The sequence below is a fragment of the Hevea brasiliensis genome, chromosome 18 (assembly GCF_030052815.1).
Source record: "Hevea brasiliensis isolate MT/VB/25A 57/8 chromosome 18, ASM3005281v1, whole genome shotgun sequence".
Taxonomy (NCBI): Eukaryota; Viridiplantae; Streptophyta; class Magnoliopsida; order Malpighiales; family Euphorbiaceae; genus Hevea; species Hevea brasiliensis.
Genome location: NC_079510.1, coordinates 51,421,675 through 51,438,068, shown reverse-complemented (window position 1 = coordinate 51,438,068; position 16,394 = coordinate 51,421,675). Strand labels below are relative to the sequence as shown.

The window sequence follows — 16,394 nt, the reverse complement described above, 5'->3', positions numbered from 1 at the left end:
CTATTACAAAAAATTTCCAAAAAATACTAGTAAACCTAGTCCTCAATCCAAATCAAAGATTAAAAATTTAACTTGCTACAAATGTGGTAACAAGGGCCATACTGCAAATTTTTGCAAGTTAAACAAAAAATTTCATGAGTTGCAATTAGAAGAAGAAGTTATTAATAAGATAACTTCTCTTTTAATTGAAACCGAAAGTGAGTCCAGTGATTCTGAACCCACTAGAAATGAAAAAGGATTACAAATTGATGAATTAATCACAAGTTCATCATCCAGTTCTGATTCCGAAAGAGAAAATGAACTGTTTACAAAACGAAAATTGAAAATCAATGTTCTTTCAAAAGACCAGAAGTTACTCTTAGAAATCCTTACACAGGTTGAAGATTCTCAACTACAAAAGGAATTCTTAGGAAAACTTTTAAAAACCTTTGAAGAACAACCAATGCAAAAACCTTCTATTCCGCCCTCTATTGCAAAAAAAACATATGACCTTACAGCCATGTTGGGTAGGAAGAAGACTTCAAAACAACCAACTGTTTCAGTCCAAAGCCTCCAGAAAGAAATAAAAACTGTTAAGATTGAGCTTAATGAACTTAAGGAAAAACAGGCACAGGACTCAGAAACACTTCAAAAATTACTTTCAAAACAAATCAATGAAGAAGTCGAAAAAGAAGATGAAGAAAATACTTTAGAAATTCAAAGTCTTGAAAAACCTACAAAGGAATTTCTCTTCATCCTTAATGAGATTTCTTCCAGAAAATATTTGATAAAAATTTCGATAGTTTTTTCAAAAGATTTCAAGATCGATACAATTGCCTTATTTGATACAGGTGCAGATATAAATTGTATTAAAGAAGGCATTGTTCCAGAAAAATTCCAAGAAAAAAACTACTGAAAACCTTTCAACTGCAAACAATTCCAAAATCAAAATTAATTACAAAACAGAGGCTTCAATAGCTAATTCAAATCTTCTTTTACAAACTTCATTTGTTTTAATAAAAGATATCAGTCATAGTGTCATTTTAGGGACGCCTTTCATCAATTTGATTACTCCCTACAAAGTCAACTATGATAGTATTTCTTTTAAAACAAAAAACCAAAATCTTGTTTTTCCTTTTGTTGAAAAACCCAAAACAAAGAATTTGAATATCATAAAGGCTTATTCCATTTTTGATAATCAAATAAATGTTTTGGAACAGGAAACAAGACAACATTTACAAAAAAAAATTTCATTAAACAAGCTTGTTTTCAAAAATCAATTTTTTGATTACTGCTTATTACAAACTAACCCATGTGAGTTCTTGCAGATGGCAGAATCATCCAACAATGGTGATTTAGTCCATTTTGGACCAATAGTCCTCTCCAAAACTCCTGCTCAAAAATTCAGAATTAATATAGCCAGAACTGCATTTGTTCCCACAGAAAGGCACCAATGTTTATTAGACAATCTTTGGACTTTAATACAAAACAAAAAGTTGAGGGTAACAGCTCTCAATGTACTTTGTATTGAGTTCGAGGAAGCTAATAAATATGTGGCTGACCTCCTTAGCAAAATTAAATATCATGAGGATCATATCATGGTAGCTCAATCATTCATTGAGTTTTTACAAAACCAAATTTTATACAAATCCATCACATCCAGAATTAGTCCATCAGATCCATCCTCTTTTAACCAAAATCTTCACCCTGAATTACAAAAACAGGAATTTGAAGGCCTAGGATCCCCACTGGATTCTAGTGTAAAAATTCAAAGGTGAAGGACTGAAGGCCTAGGATCCCCACTGGATTCTAGTGTAAAATTACCATTGGCCCCACTGGTCAATGAGAAAAATTATCACCACAGTGAAGTCCTTTTTGCTTCACTTGGTGCCAATAGGTCCTTAGAACATTTCCAAACTCGTTGTCTTTCGAAGAAATTCAGGCAACAAGTTCTCAAGAGATCTTCCTCAATCCTACAAAACATCATCCAGTCCAGAATCAAAGAACAGCTGGATGTTTTCCAAAAGGGTCTCAATTTTACAAAAAGCAATCAGCAATGTCACAATGGATGGTCATGGGAATGGGAGTACTATTCAAAACCCCATTTTCATTGCACTCAGGAACATCCTAACAGGTACCCTCTGTGCTATCCAGACTGTGAACATAGCTTAGATTTCAGCATCTCCCGCTTCAAAACCACTCAGATGTCTGGAATCCGATATCTAAACTCTAGAGAACTGTTCAAATGGGGTATGTTAGCTGGAGTCCGAGTTACAAAATCTAATTGTGAAATGACCAGGTTTTTGGAAAATAGAGTCCTCCAAGAAGTAAGAAGACTATTATTATTTCAGAAACCAGTCAACATACAAATTATTTTAACACCTCCAGAAGTATTAGCAAATGGAGAGCTACAATAAGCGATCCATTACTTCTACCTGGATACAAAACTTCCTCCTCTCTATCATCTTCCGGATTGGCCATGCAATCATGAAGACTATTTCGTCCAACTCAACAAATGGCGAGCAAAGACAGTTATCGATCACTGGCGAAAATACCGATATCCAGAATATGCACTAATCCATACGGGTACATACTCTCGGATATTTGTTCATTATGAACATTTGCCAGCTCCAAAACGCTTTCATATTGAAACAAGGTATGAAAATTACATGGTTCAGTATGAAAGTCACTACGACTTATCTTCTGTCTCGTCAGATGACGAAACAAGTGACGACGAGGAGACATAGTACAACTTACAAAACATGATGGAAGGATAAAAGAGTGGTCCCAGCTCCACTCCAATAAAAAAAAAAGAAAAAGAAAAAGAAAAGAAAAATTTAGATCAAGAAAAGAAATTTATGGCAAAATTATCCTTTCGTTTATTTTAATTTTGTAATCATTTTTTCTTTTGTAATATTCTCTTTTCTCTTCCTTTATTTCAAAACAGACAGACATCGCCACTGTCATATCTTGTATTGTTCACTTTTTACTGTTCACACGTGAAGGAGATAAGAAGCACTGTTCACATGTGAAGGCATCAAGTGGCAGACACTGTTCAAACTTTCCAAAATTACAAAACTACCCCTGGATATTTCTATTTAAGGAGGCATCCATCCAAGGCAGAAGGAGGCCACTTCAAAGGAACAAAAGCTTAGGGAGAAGAGCTTTTGTTCCTTTGAAGTGGCCTCCTTCTGCCTTGGATGGATGCCTCCTTAAATAGAAATATCCAGGGGCAGTTTTGTAATTTTGGAAAGTTTGAACAGTGTCTGCCACTTGATACCTTCACGTGTGAACAGTGCTTCTTGTCTCCTTCACGTGTGAACAGTAAAAAGTGAACAATACAAGATATGACAGGTGAACAGTGTCCTGTCTGGTTTTGAAATAAAGGAAGAGGGAAAAGAGAATATTACAAAAGAAAAAAAATGATTACAAAAATTAAAATAAAGGAAAAAGGATAATTTTGCCGCCATAAATTTCTTTTGCCGGTCTTAAATTTTTTCTTTTTCTTTTTCTTTTCTTTTTCTTTTTCTTTTTCTTTTCTTTTTCTTTTTCTTTTTCTTTCTTTTTTTTTTTATTGGAGTGGAGCTGGGACCACTCTTTTATCCTTCCATCATGTTTTGTAAGTTGTGCCATGTCTCCTCGTCGTCACTTGTTTCGTCATATGACGAGACAGAAGATAAGTCGTAGTGACTTTTATATTGAACCATGTAATTTTCATACCTTGTTTCAATATGAAAGCGTTTTGGAGCTGGCAAATGTTCATAATGAACAAATATCTGAGAGTATGTACCCGTATGGATTAGTGCATATTCTAGATATCGGTATTTTCGCCAGTGATCGACAACACTCTTTGTTCGCCATTTGTTGAGTTGGACAAAATAGTCTTCATGATTGCATGGCCAATCCGGAAGATGATAGAGAGGAGGAAGTTTTGTATCCAGGTAGAAGTAATGGATCGCTTGTTGTAGCTCTCCATTTGCTAATACTTCTGGAGGTGTTGAAATAATTTGTATGTTGACTGGTTTCTGAAAGAATAATAGTCTTCTTACTACTTGGAGGACTCTATTTCCCAAAAACCTGGTCATTTCACAATCAGATTTTGTAACTCGGACTCCAGCTAACATACCCCATTTGAACAGTTCTCTGGCGTCTAGATATTGGATTCCAGACATCTGAGTGGTTTTGAAGCGGGGGATGCTGAAATCTAAGCTATGTTCACAGTCTGGATAGCACAGAGGGTACCTGTTAGGATGTTCCTAAGTGCAATGAAAATGGGGTTTTGAATAGTACTCCCATTCCCATGACCATCCATTGTGACCTTGCTGATTGCTTTTTGTAAAATTGAGACCCTTTTGGAAAACATCCAGCTGTTCTTTGATTCTGGATTGGATGATGTTTTGTAGGATCTGCTCGCGGATCTCTTGAGGAAGATCGTTGAGAACTTGTTGCCTGAATTTCTTCGAAAGACAACGAGTTTGGAAATGTTCTAAGGACCTATTGGCACCAAGTGAAGCAAAAAGGACTTCACTGTGGTGATAATTTTTCTCATTAACCAGTGGGGCCAATGGTAATTTTACACTAGAATCCAGTGGGCATCCTAGGCCTTCAGTCCTTCGCCTTTGAATTTTTACACTAGAATCCAGTGGGGATCCTAGGCTTTCAAATTCCTGTTTTTGTAATTCAAGGTGATGATTTTGGTTAGAAGATGATGGATCTGATGGACTAATTCTGGATGTGATGGATTTGTATAAAATTTGGTTTTGTAAAAACTCAATGAATGATTGAGCTACCATGATATGATCCTCATGATATTTAATTCTGCTAAGGAGGTCAGCCACATATTTATTAGCTTCCTTGAACTCAATACAAAGTGCATTGAGAGCTGTTACCCCCAACTTTTTGTTTTGTATTAAAGTCCAAAGATTGTCTAATAAACATTGGTGCCTTTCTGTGGGAACAAATGCAGTTCTGGCTACATTAATTCTGAATTTTTGAGCAGGAGTTTTGGAGAGGACTATTGGTCCAAAGTGGACTAAATCACCATTGTTGGATGATTATGCCATCTGCAAGAACTCACATGGGTTAGTTTGTAATAAGCAGTAATCAAAAAATTAATTTTTGAAAACAAGCTTGTTTAATGAAATTTTTTTTTTGTAAATGCTGTCTTGTTTCCTGTTCCAAAACATTTATTTGATTATCAAAAGTGAAATAAGCCTTTATGATATTCAAATTCTTTGTTTTGGGTTTTTCAACAAAAGGAAAAACAAGATTTTGGTTTTTTGTTTTAAAAGAAATACTATCATAGTTGACTTTGTAGGGAGTAATCAAATTGATGAAAGGCGTCCCTAAAATGACACTATGACTGATATCTTTTATTAAAACAAATGAAGTTTGTAAAAGAAGATTTGAATTAGCTATTGAAGCCTCTGTTTTGTAATTAATTTTAATTTTGGAATTGTTTGCAGCTGAAAGGTTTTCAGTAGTTTTTTTCTTGGAATTTTTCTGGAACAATGCCTTCTTTAATACAATTTATATCTGCACCTGTATCAAATAAGGCAATTGTATCGATCTTGAAATCTTTTGAAAAAACTATCGAAATTTTTATCAAATATTTTCTGGAAGAAATCTCATTAAGGATGAAGAGAAATTCCTTTGTAGGTTTTTCAAGACTTTGAATTTCTAAAGTATTTTCTTCATCTTCTTTTTCGACTTCTTCATTGATTTGTTTTGAAAGTAATTTTTGAAGTGCTTCTGAGTCCTGTGCCTGTTTTTCCTTAAGTTCATTAAGCTCAATCTTAACAGTTTTTATTTCTTCCTGGAGGCTTTGGACTGAAACAGTTGGTTGTTTTGAAGTCTTCTTCCTACCCAACATGGCTGTAAGGTCATATGTGTTTTTTGCAATAGAGGGCAGAATAGAAGGTTTTTGCATTGGTTGTTTTTCAAAGGTTTTTAAAAGTTTTCCTAAGAATTCCTTTTGTAGTTGAGAATCTTCAACCTGTGTAAGGATTTCTAAGAGTAACTTCTGGTCTTTGAAAGAACATTGATTTTCAATTTTCGTTTTGTAAATAGTTCATTTTCTCTTTCGGAATCAGAACTGGATGATGAACTTGTGATTAATTCATCAATTTGTAATCCTTTTTCATTTCCAGTGGGTTCAGAATCACTGGACTCACTTTCGGTTTCAATTAAAAGAGCAGTTATCTTATTAATAACTTCTTCTTCTAATTGCAACTCATGAAGTTTTTTGTTTAACTTGCAAAAATTTGCAGTATGGCCCTTGTTACCACATTTGTAGCAAGTTAAATTTTTAATCTTTGATTTGGATTGAGGACTAGGTTTACTAGTCTTTTTTGGAAATTTTTTGTAATAGGAATCTTTTTCTGGTTTTGAAGAGTTCTTGTATTTTTGGGATGATTTTTTGTAAGGTTTTCTGCTACAACTCCCTCCACAGTCTGGAGTAGGGTTTTTGGTTCCTATTTCAAATTGTTTGCAGAAGGATCCTAACTCTTAGCGAGTTTTTCTCATTTCCCATTTTAAATGTTTTTGTAATTTCAAATCCTGATAATCTTTAAACCTTCTTTTTGAGTGAGACTGACTAGTTCACCATAGGTTAATTTATCATACCGGATTTGATTTCCAAATGCTTCCTTAATTTTATTCCTAACCTTTTCTCCTAAAAGGATTGGAAGTCCAGCAAGGAATTTTTTTTTCCAAAAGGGCTGATTAGAATCTTCTCTAAGCATTACCCTAGTAAGGAAAGTGTTTTTGTAATACTGAAAATCACTCAGTTTTTTGCATCTAAGATTTGAAAGGAGTTCGGCATTTTTATCCTTAAGATGAGATAGGTCACCTACGAAATGTAAGGAGATTGTTACTATCAAGGTGGCTACTGCATCTGGGATTGGTTGGCCTAACTCATCAAGAATTGGCACACCATCTTCTTGAGTTTGTATGGATTCTAGAATCTCAGATTTTTGTAGGTTCGTGAGATGATAATCCCACCATCCTTTGAGCTGTCCTGAAAATCCTGCAATGAGGAGTTCTGCAATAGCTCTGTCTGGAGTTCCAGTTTGGGTTTTGTAAGCATTTGCTGCCATGGTCATTTGTTGGAGCAAATTCAAGATGTTGTATTCAGACATACCATCTATGTTCCATTCATAGACAGTAGAGGCATTGAATTTAGACTGGGTTAGGATTTCAGATCTATTCTCTAAGCCTAAGTCTGGAGCTGTTATTGGGAGAGGTGTTGCTACCCGCGGCCAATAAAGTCTATTGATTTGTAAAGGTTTTGAAGACTGAATTTTTTCAGTTTGGATGGGCTGGTTTTCTTGACTTTGGACATCTGAATCTGAATTTTCCTCAATTATATTGACACTTCTTTGGGAGGTTTGAGGTGTTTCAGGTGTTTCAGGTGCTACTGGAGTAGAAGTCGAAGCTTCTAGCCTAGTCTTCATGTCTCTCAAAGCTTGGATGAATTCAGAATTGTTGTTTTTTTGTAAATCCTTTTGACTGTTTTTGGAAACTTGGAATGGTTTGAAGATTGGGTTTTTTAATTTTGTATCCGACTTAGTTTCAATTTGGGAAACTGTAGCCTGTTGGTTTTGTTCTATTTTTTGTAATTGCTTACCAATGGTATGCAAATGGGCATTTGTAAAGTTATTCTGTAGAACAATGTTTTTTATATTCACAGAATCACTTTCATTTGGAATTTTGTAAGGGGCTGCTTCTACTGTTTGTTCCAAGTGGGGAATTTTAACTATCCTAAGAGAAGGATGTTCAGACTGTATTTTTCTACCATCTGAAATTTCCCATTCAGGAACTTTATTTCTAACAGTAGCAGGATTAACAGACAGTTTTTTTTTTGCTTGGTTAGCAGACAGTTTTTCTTCTGCTTTCTTTAGAAGATCTTTTAGAGCTGCAATGAACTCAGATTGATTATCTTCTGACTCCTGTTGTTTAGGTTTTGTAATTTGAGAAGGTTTTGAAACTGGATCTGATTTTTTGAAAGTTTTGGAAAACGGATATGAAATGTTATGCTGTTTAGCATACATCTCAAACCAATCAAAGAAAAGGATATGAACTTTATGTTGGTGTACAAAGTCATAATATTCCTTTTGAATTTCTTCCCTTTGATTATTGAAATTTTTGAAAAACCATATTTGCTTTTTATGATTTTTAGGAGAATAAAAATCATCACTCAAATATTGTCTGTCTACTTCAAATTCTTTTTCAAGCACATTAAGTTCATGGTTTACATTTTCTGTAATGGCTGAAAAGGTAGGAGAAGTAGGTTCTGAATCTATTTGGGTTTCATCCTGAACAGACTCATTTTGTAAATTTGTATAAACTGGATGTGGAACATTTGTAGAGTAATTTACGTTTTGTAAAGTGGATCTAGGTATTTCTGAAGTAGAAAACCTAGAAGAGCTAGGTAAGTCTGAAGTAGAATACCTAGGCTGTATATTTTGTATTTCAACTGGTTTTGTAACAGGCAAACTAATGACAGAAGGTATACGAGATACTCTTCCTATGTCAACAGTACTGGACGTTGAGGAATCATCTGAAAACCTAAGGCTTCTGTTAAAGCTAAGGCTGACTCTTCCATCGTCATACTGGGTTACTTGCCTAAGTTGAACGTTTGGCTCAACTATTTTTGAAGATTTTGGTTCTACTGCACCTTCTAAAATCCATTCTTCTGATAGGGTTATGTCCTTCCACTGGATAGATCTAGGGATTACAGTGTTGGATTTTGCAAGATCAGTTTGTAAAAGCAAAGTTTCTCCTCTTTTACTTTGAAACTTATGTTTTGTTGCAAAAGCAGAAACCATAGCTTTGTAATGAATTTTGTAAATCAGTGCAAGAGGAATAGATCCTTCAAGCATTTTGTAATTGTGAGTTTTGATTTGTAAAACAAGACATTTTGTAATATTATCGCTGCTTAAAGAAACAAGAAATTTGGATAGCAATCAAAAGATATTGGTCCACTGCATAAACTAGACTCGACTGAACTAAGCAAGGAGTCCTGGAAGTTTATGAACCTAGTATCTCTAAGAACTGCTAGGATTGAGGTGTTCAACCCTTCTTTTGTAAGTGGCTTAATTCCAACTTGGACTAAACCTATATGGATGTATTTGTATTGTTTTTCACTGTGTTTTTGTAAGGATTTTTGAGACATAAGAGAAATCGTCTCAAAGGGTTTTGTAATCTGAAGATCTCTCTCTTCAGTTTTGATTGTGAAATCAGTTTTGAAAAAATTGAGTTTTGTAGTCTGATAGATTTGATCCTTTTGAAATTTCCCAATTATCTATACATTTTTCAAAATTTTCGATTATTATTTCTTCACTATTAACTATCTTTCTCGACTCGGAGGATGAGGTAGAAGAGTTTGAAGAAGAAAGCATCCTCTGAGAAAATTGGATTCATACTTAAAGAATTTTTCTAGGTTGATCTTTTAAGTTAAGTGAGGTAATCGCACCAGGAATCACTGCCCTAAACACGCCCTCTCGGCTAAACACGGGACTTACAACCCAGGCCTGTTTACACCTCTAAAGAAGCTGTCTTATCACCTTAAGATCATCTTACCAACCTCTAAAAAATGTTTAAATGTGAATCCGAACCTTAAATAGAACCTTTTCCCCCCCAGGCTCTGATACCAAGGACGCACCGGGATCGAAAGGGGGATGAGCTAACAGGAAAGAAGCAATAACCTAGATCTTGAACAATATATAAATAACTAAATAAATAAACAAAATGCACAAGAAAGGAAAATCTTCAGAAATGAAAATTAAATTTGTAAATTAAAAAAAAAAAAAAATATATATATATATATATATATATATATATATATATATATATATATATATATAAAGGTATGCTTGTAACTTGTTGAATCCTACTTTCGTAATGTCTACTTTATGATCAATTACTTGATGATTGGGATACCCAAAAGCAATAGCTTTTCATTTTTCTTTTCAAAATAAGTTAAGCTATCGCATAATAGGACAAATTTCTTAAATGAAAAACTAAAACATATGTATGTGCAATGTGCTATAGGAACCTTTTTTTTTTTATATATAATATCACTAGTTTGCCTATAATAAAGAATCTTGGAACTGACTTGTTTGAAAAATAATTTAATTCTCACTCGACAACTGTATATATAAAAGTTGATATAAAAAATTTGTGTTTTTGTTTTCAAATCCTTATAAAGGGTTTTTTTTTTTTTTCTTTTCAGTTTTGTTGAGGAGTATAGATGTTTAAGTGAGTTAAGAATAGATGTTTAAGTGAGTTAATATTCTTCATTTTATGGGTTTTATTTTATCTATACTTTGATTATATAGATGAAATCTTTCAACATTTAAAAAAAAAAAAAATTGTAGCAGCTTCTTTTAGTGTGATGCTAGTCTACATCTTTATAGGATAATCTAAGCCATTATTCTAGCTAACTCTATAACACAACCAAACATTCTCTGTATAGACTAGTTGTTGGACATCTCTTTCACCCATTTCTTTCACCCATTGGTTTATTATGTCTTTCAAATTAAAATATTTAATTAAACCAAAAGAAGCTATGAGATTTTATTCTTTCTTCATTTGTTAATTATGAACTTTTTTCTGATAAGCTTAGTATTCCCACTTCCACATCACTTGTACTACATCTAATCAACCACAGGCATGTACATACAAGGAACCATCAGCAAAAAAGATTGAATGACATCACCAATACGAGAACAAGCTTCTAAAAGAAGCTAGGGGCTCCAGGATAACGTTGAAATAAAAATAGATCTATAGCAAAATCAGAGTCTGCAGACTGTTCTTCAATTCCTAACAGAAGCTTCAAAAACATCTGCATTTTAGACTCCAGCAGCTCTATGCCATTGTAACTATTCCCCGACCCACTTGCATCTTTCTCAATCCAGTAATGTGGAGAATAGTAAGGAAAGAAACAGAGTTAAAATTAAACTTAACTCAAATGATTTCAATTTGGTTTTCCTTTTCATTCACCAATAAATTTAATTAAAAAAAAAATCAATTTCAGTCATCAAATTGCATTATTGTAAACTCGCAATCCAAGAAAACTTAAGGAGGGAGCTAACATATTATATACTAATAATTATTATACATTAAAATATTTTTAATGAACTCTTATTAGCTATTTATTCTCTAATTAGTCTTAAAAAATTTTAAATTCGATTTTCAATTAAATTTAAATAAATAAATAAAATGTATTTGATTAGATTCTTAATCTTGGGACTCCAAAAATAAAATTCAAGCTCTACCGTCTTATACATGGAGTAAATATAGTACAACAAACTATTAAGCTAGTCTGAGTTGGAGCCTGTAATTATTTTTAGGAGGGTCAAAATAAAATTTAATATGTATTTATATATATTAATAATTTTATTTTTCATAAAAATATATGGGTAATTTGCCACTGAGTTGGATTATAACATTATGTGGAGGACAATTTCATCCAAATAACAACACCAGTTAGAGTCTTATAAATCAGGACTAGAAGAGAGTTTTCGACCGTGGAATTATTTGTTATGAAGTGATTCCTGTGACTTTCTTTCTACATGCAAGCTTTCATCCCAATACAAATCCTACACAGAGTGAGCAATAGAGAGATCATGGCCGATAATGAAAGTTCAATACAGTCCGCCTCCACCCAAAGTGAGGTAGATCAATCCATGTTACTTCGCAAACAATCCTCGTTGCAGCCACTGCCAGTGAGCTCTGAACTTGAAGAAATATTATCAAACACTGAATTTACATACTTTCAGCGTCTCCAAAGAGCAGTCTTCCTTGAGCTCAAAGCACTATTTCTTCTAGCAGGGCCTGCTATTGTGGTTTACTTGCTCAATAATGTAGTTTCCATGTCTACGCAGATCTTCTGCGGACATCTTGGCAATCTTCAGCTTGCTGCGGCCTCTCTTGGCAACACTGGAATCCAAGTTTTCGCCTATGGTCTTATGGTAACTAGAATAATATAGTTAACTAATTGTTTTGTATCAAAGTTTTTAACAAATAATTAATATATATAATTTATATATCGTTGCAGCTAGGAATGGGGAGTGCAGTGGAGACACTATGTGGCCAAGCCTATGGGGCACACAAGTATGAGATGCTCGGAGTTTATCTACAGAGATCAACGGTTCTTCTCACTGCAACTGGGATACCAGTCACTCTCATATACATCTTCTCCAAGCAAATCTTGCTGGCTCTTGGTGAATCAAAAGAAATTGCATCAGAAGCTGCACATTTCGTCTATGGTCTTGTGCCACAGATATTTGCATATGCTGCCAATTTTCCAATACAAAAGTTCTTACAGGCTCAGAGCATTGTGTTCCCTAGCGCATACATTTCAGCAGGAACGCTAGTGGTGCATCTCTTGCTAAGTTGGGTTGCTATTTACATAACGGGTTGGGGATTGTTAGGTGCCTCGCTGGTTTTGAGCTTGTCATGGTGGATTTTAGTGGCGGGACAGTTTATGTACATTTTGGTTAGCCCAAAGTGCAAGCGAACATGGATTGGATTCACTTGGCAAGCCTTCTCTGGTCTGTGGGGTTTCTCGAAATTGTCCGCTGCATCAGCTGTGATGTTGTGCCTTGAGACTTGGTACTACCAAGTTATAGTTTTGTTTGCTGGGCTGCTCAAAAATGCTGAAATTGTCTTGGACTCCCTCGCCATATGGTTAGCATACATAGCTTTCATTTGGTAAATTAATTTTTATATATAAAAGGAAATTTCATTTTCTGAAAAGATTTTTTTTTTGTTTTCACTTTGGTAATTATTTTAAGAGATCAGATTATTAAGGAATTATTTGATATACTCAATATTGTACCCTCACTCACAAAATATATAAGGCCATCTTCTTAAATTAAGGAAAAATTAAGTAATTGATTTTTGTTTCTCTAATAAATATGTTATTATGTGTATCTAATGCATGTGCACTATCTCTATAAAAAAATATAAGTTTTATTTTTTTAAAATGAAAAAAAAATAATTAAAAAGTATTAATTTTTTAGTACTCTTAATATATATAATAATTAATTTTTTTAATATTCCTGAAATTTTCTCAAAATTGACCGGGTTTGAACCTTTGATGTTTTATCCAACACTACAAGACAAATACTGGACTATTAAATTATTATTCCAATGGTTTAGGAAAAGAATTTTAATATCATGTTAATTATTAATTAATTAAAATCTGAAAAGAATATTTCAAATTCCTTGCTTGATTCACTTCTTGTCCCCTTGACACATATTTAAATGCAGCATGACTATATCTGGGTGGGTGTTCATGATTTCAGTGGGTTTCAATGCAGCTGCAAGGTTAGTGTTTTTTTTTTTTTTTTTTTTTTTAACTAATTGATTGATTAGCACTAATGTCTTTCATATGACAAGTATTTGAAAATTGTGAAAACAGTGTGAGGGTAAGCAATGAGCTAGGAGCTGAACACCCCAAATCAGCATCATTTGCTGTTGCGATAGTGACTTTAAGCTCCTCAATTATCTCTTTGATCATTGCTATTCTTGTGCTTTTACTGCGAAATTACTTAAGCTATATCTTCACTAGCGGTACAACAGTAGCCCAAGCTGTAGCTGACCTCTCTCCTTACCTTGCCCTCTCTATCTTACTAAACGGAATCCAACCTGTCTTATCAGGTAATAATATTCTCCATCTAATTGACCTTTTTATTGGGTAATCATATTATGATATTTTCTTCCTATTGAAAAAGAAAATTGATGAATCGGGAAAAACTTATCTATTTATGTATAAATTTTATTTATATATATATATATATATTGTATCTTGAATTTATGATTAAATAAAAAATATATATATTTTTAAACATACCGACAAATGGAAAAGAAAGATAATTCATATTAATATGGTTTAATTTTATTTTCAGGGACGGTGATAGTTTGGGATGCTGAATTCATTTTAAGCGAGACAAAGATTTGTACTTATAGTTAATAAATACCTTGTTAAGCCCTTTTTTTTTTTTTTTTTTCCTGTTCAGCGTAACCTCTCTCTCTATCTATATCTCTCAATTTTTGTGGCTGCACTTATTTGGAAGGGGTGGCCGTTGGTAAGGTTGAGCAGATTTCGGTTTAAATTAAAAAATCAAATAAAATCGAATTAATTCAGTTTAATCAATTTGGTTTTAAAATTTAATTGGTTTAATTTTATATTTTAAAATTTTTGATTATTTTAGTTTGATTAGATTTTAAAGAGAAAAAAATCAATTAAACCGAATCAAACAATAATTTTATATATTCAAATTGAACTGAATCAATTTTTGAATTGATTTATTTTTATGGAGAATTTATGAATTATATTTAATTATATATATAAATTTTTTTATTTCATTGATTAATGGTTATTAGGTTCAAACTAAAGTCAAAATTAGATCAAATAACTTGAAAATCAAGTCTAAATTGAAAAATCAATCAAAAATCAAAACTGATCGGTTTGAATCGAACTGAAATAGAGCGATTCGGTTCGATTCTATTTTTCATCCAATTCAGTTCGATTCGATTTTCAAAATATGTAATTCGATTTTCATAATTTAATTCGGTTCGGCTTGAACTGAATGTTCACCCCTAGCTATTGAGTGTAGATGGCAAGTCTTCATTGCTTATGTTATTTTGTCTTTTTTCTATTTTCTTAGACTTGCATGTTAGACATGTCTCTCTCTATCTCTATCCCTATCTCTAACATTCTGTGGCTGCAATTTTTGAAGGGGTGGCTGTTGGGTGTGGATGGCAAGCCTTTGTAGCATACGTTAACGTTGGATGTTACTATCTCATCGGTATACCATTAGGTTACGTTCTTGGCTTCACTTTCGACTTGGGAGCAAAGGTACTCAATTTCTCTCAATGGCTTTCCAAAAATTATTCAGTCAGAAATTTTAAATCTAACATTTACCTTCCTAGCCTGACATCATGCAGATTCAACTTTAAATCCCCACTCATCTGATACACCATACTTCATAAAAAAAAAATTCTACTTTGTTAAATTCTAATGAATTTATTGATTTGCCTTTGAAACATATAGGGAATATGGTCCGGAATGTTAGGGGGCACTATCATACAAACTCTCATTTTATTATGGGTTACATATGGAACCGATTGGAATAAAGAGGTACTATTATTGTTAACTATTAATATCCATAATTGAATATAGAAAATAAACCTATAAAGAATGGAGATATTGCACATTTTTTTGAAGAACATCAAACCCCATATAGTTAGATAAGTTAAGCAAAGGATGCTAAAATTTGGAATTATATTTTCAGGTTGAGAAAGCACAACATCTTTTGGAAAGATGGGATGATATTACAGAGCCACTTTTGAAGGATGACACGATCAAAAACTAGTTTTGCTTGGTATGAAACATCACATATATATACATATATGCATATAATTTGCAAATTGGAGATGCCAACATTTATTCTACAGCTAATTTAAATAAGTTAAAAGTCATCATTCTAGTTTAGTTTCTTTTATCCCTTAAAATTAAAAAAAAAAAAAATAGAAGAAAAAAAATCCTTTTTAGCGACGGTTATAAATTTGTGCAATGGCCACTAAAATTGCACTGACAGAATCACTTTGTTAAAAAATGAATTGACTAATGACCTACTTTAAAAATATATAAAATTAAAGAAAAAAATATAAGTGATAAGATTTTAATATTAATTTTAACTAATTATTTTAATACATAAAATAATTTAATTACTTATATAAAATTATATTAAAATAAATTAAATATAATTTATCCAGCACCCCGCTTTAAATTTAATAAAATTCTATTCAAATAAAATTCTACTGTTGCCGTTACCTTTCCCTGCGCTGCATCAGTGAACATTAATATAGGCGACCGAATGATGTGATCATCGTTCAAATGGGCTGTTATTAGCAACGCAATTTTACATCACTATGCAATATAAATATTATTGCAGAAACATACAATATCTTATTTCTGTATGTAGGAAATTTTTTTTCTATGATTAAAGTGATTAATGTTGAAATATATGTGAGTTAATAACATTATATATTTTTATCATTTTAGTTCATATTGCAGATAGTACTGAATTAAAATTTATTGATTACATGTTTTCATCTTCAATATTATTTAATTAAAATTTTGTTTAAGATAAAAATATAAATAATTAATTATATGATAAAGGAAAATATAAATTGCAAGATGATTTGATTTAATCTCTTATTTAGAAATTAAAATTTTATAAGAATTCAATTCAATTCGATTCTAACGTTATTTCTAACTTAAAAGAAATCATGATGTTCAATTAATATTATATTGCAAATGATTTTTTAAGGATTTGGTTTTTTAAAAAAATTGGGGTAAAGTGGGTGAATCAGATGAATTAGTAACTAATTATAACTCC

At 32.6% G+C, this 16,394-nt stretch overlaps 1 protein-coding gene across 1 annotated transcript; it reads left to right on the top strand.

Moving 5' to 3' along the window:
* Positions 1-11,491: 11,491 nt before the first annotated feature.
* Positions 11,492-15,365, top strand: LOC110638359 (protein DETOXIFICATION 40-like). Its single transcript, XM_058140621.1, has 7 exons — positions 11,492-11,954; positions 12,041-12,672; positions 13,258-13,314; positions 13,409-13,647; positions 14,730-14,848; positions 15,044-15,130; positions 15,285-15,365. The coding sequence occupies exons 1-7, from the start codon at positions 11,556-11,558 to the stop codon at positions 15,363-15,365; spliced, it is 1,614 nt and encodes a 537-aa protein (XP_057996604.1). The 5' UTR covers positions 11,492-11,555.
* Positions 15,366-16,394: the final 1,029 nt, after the last annotated feature.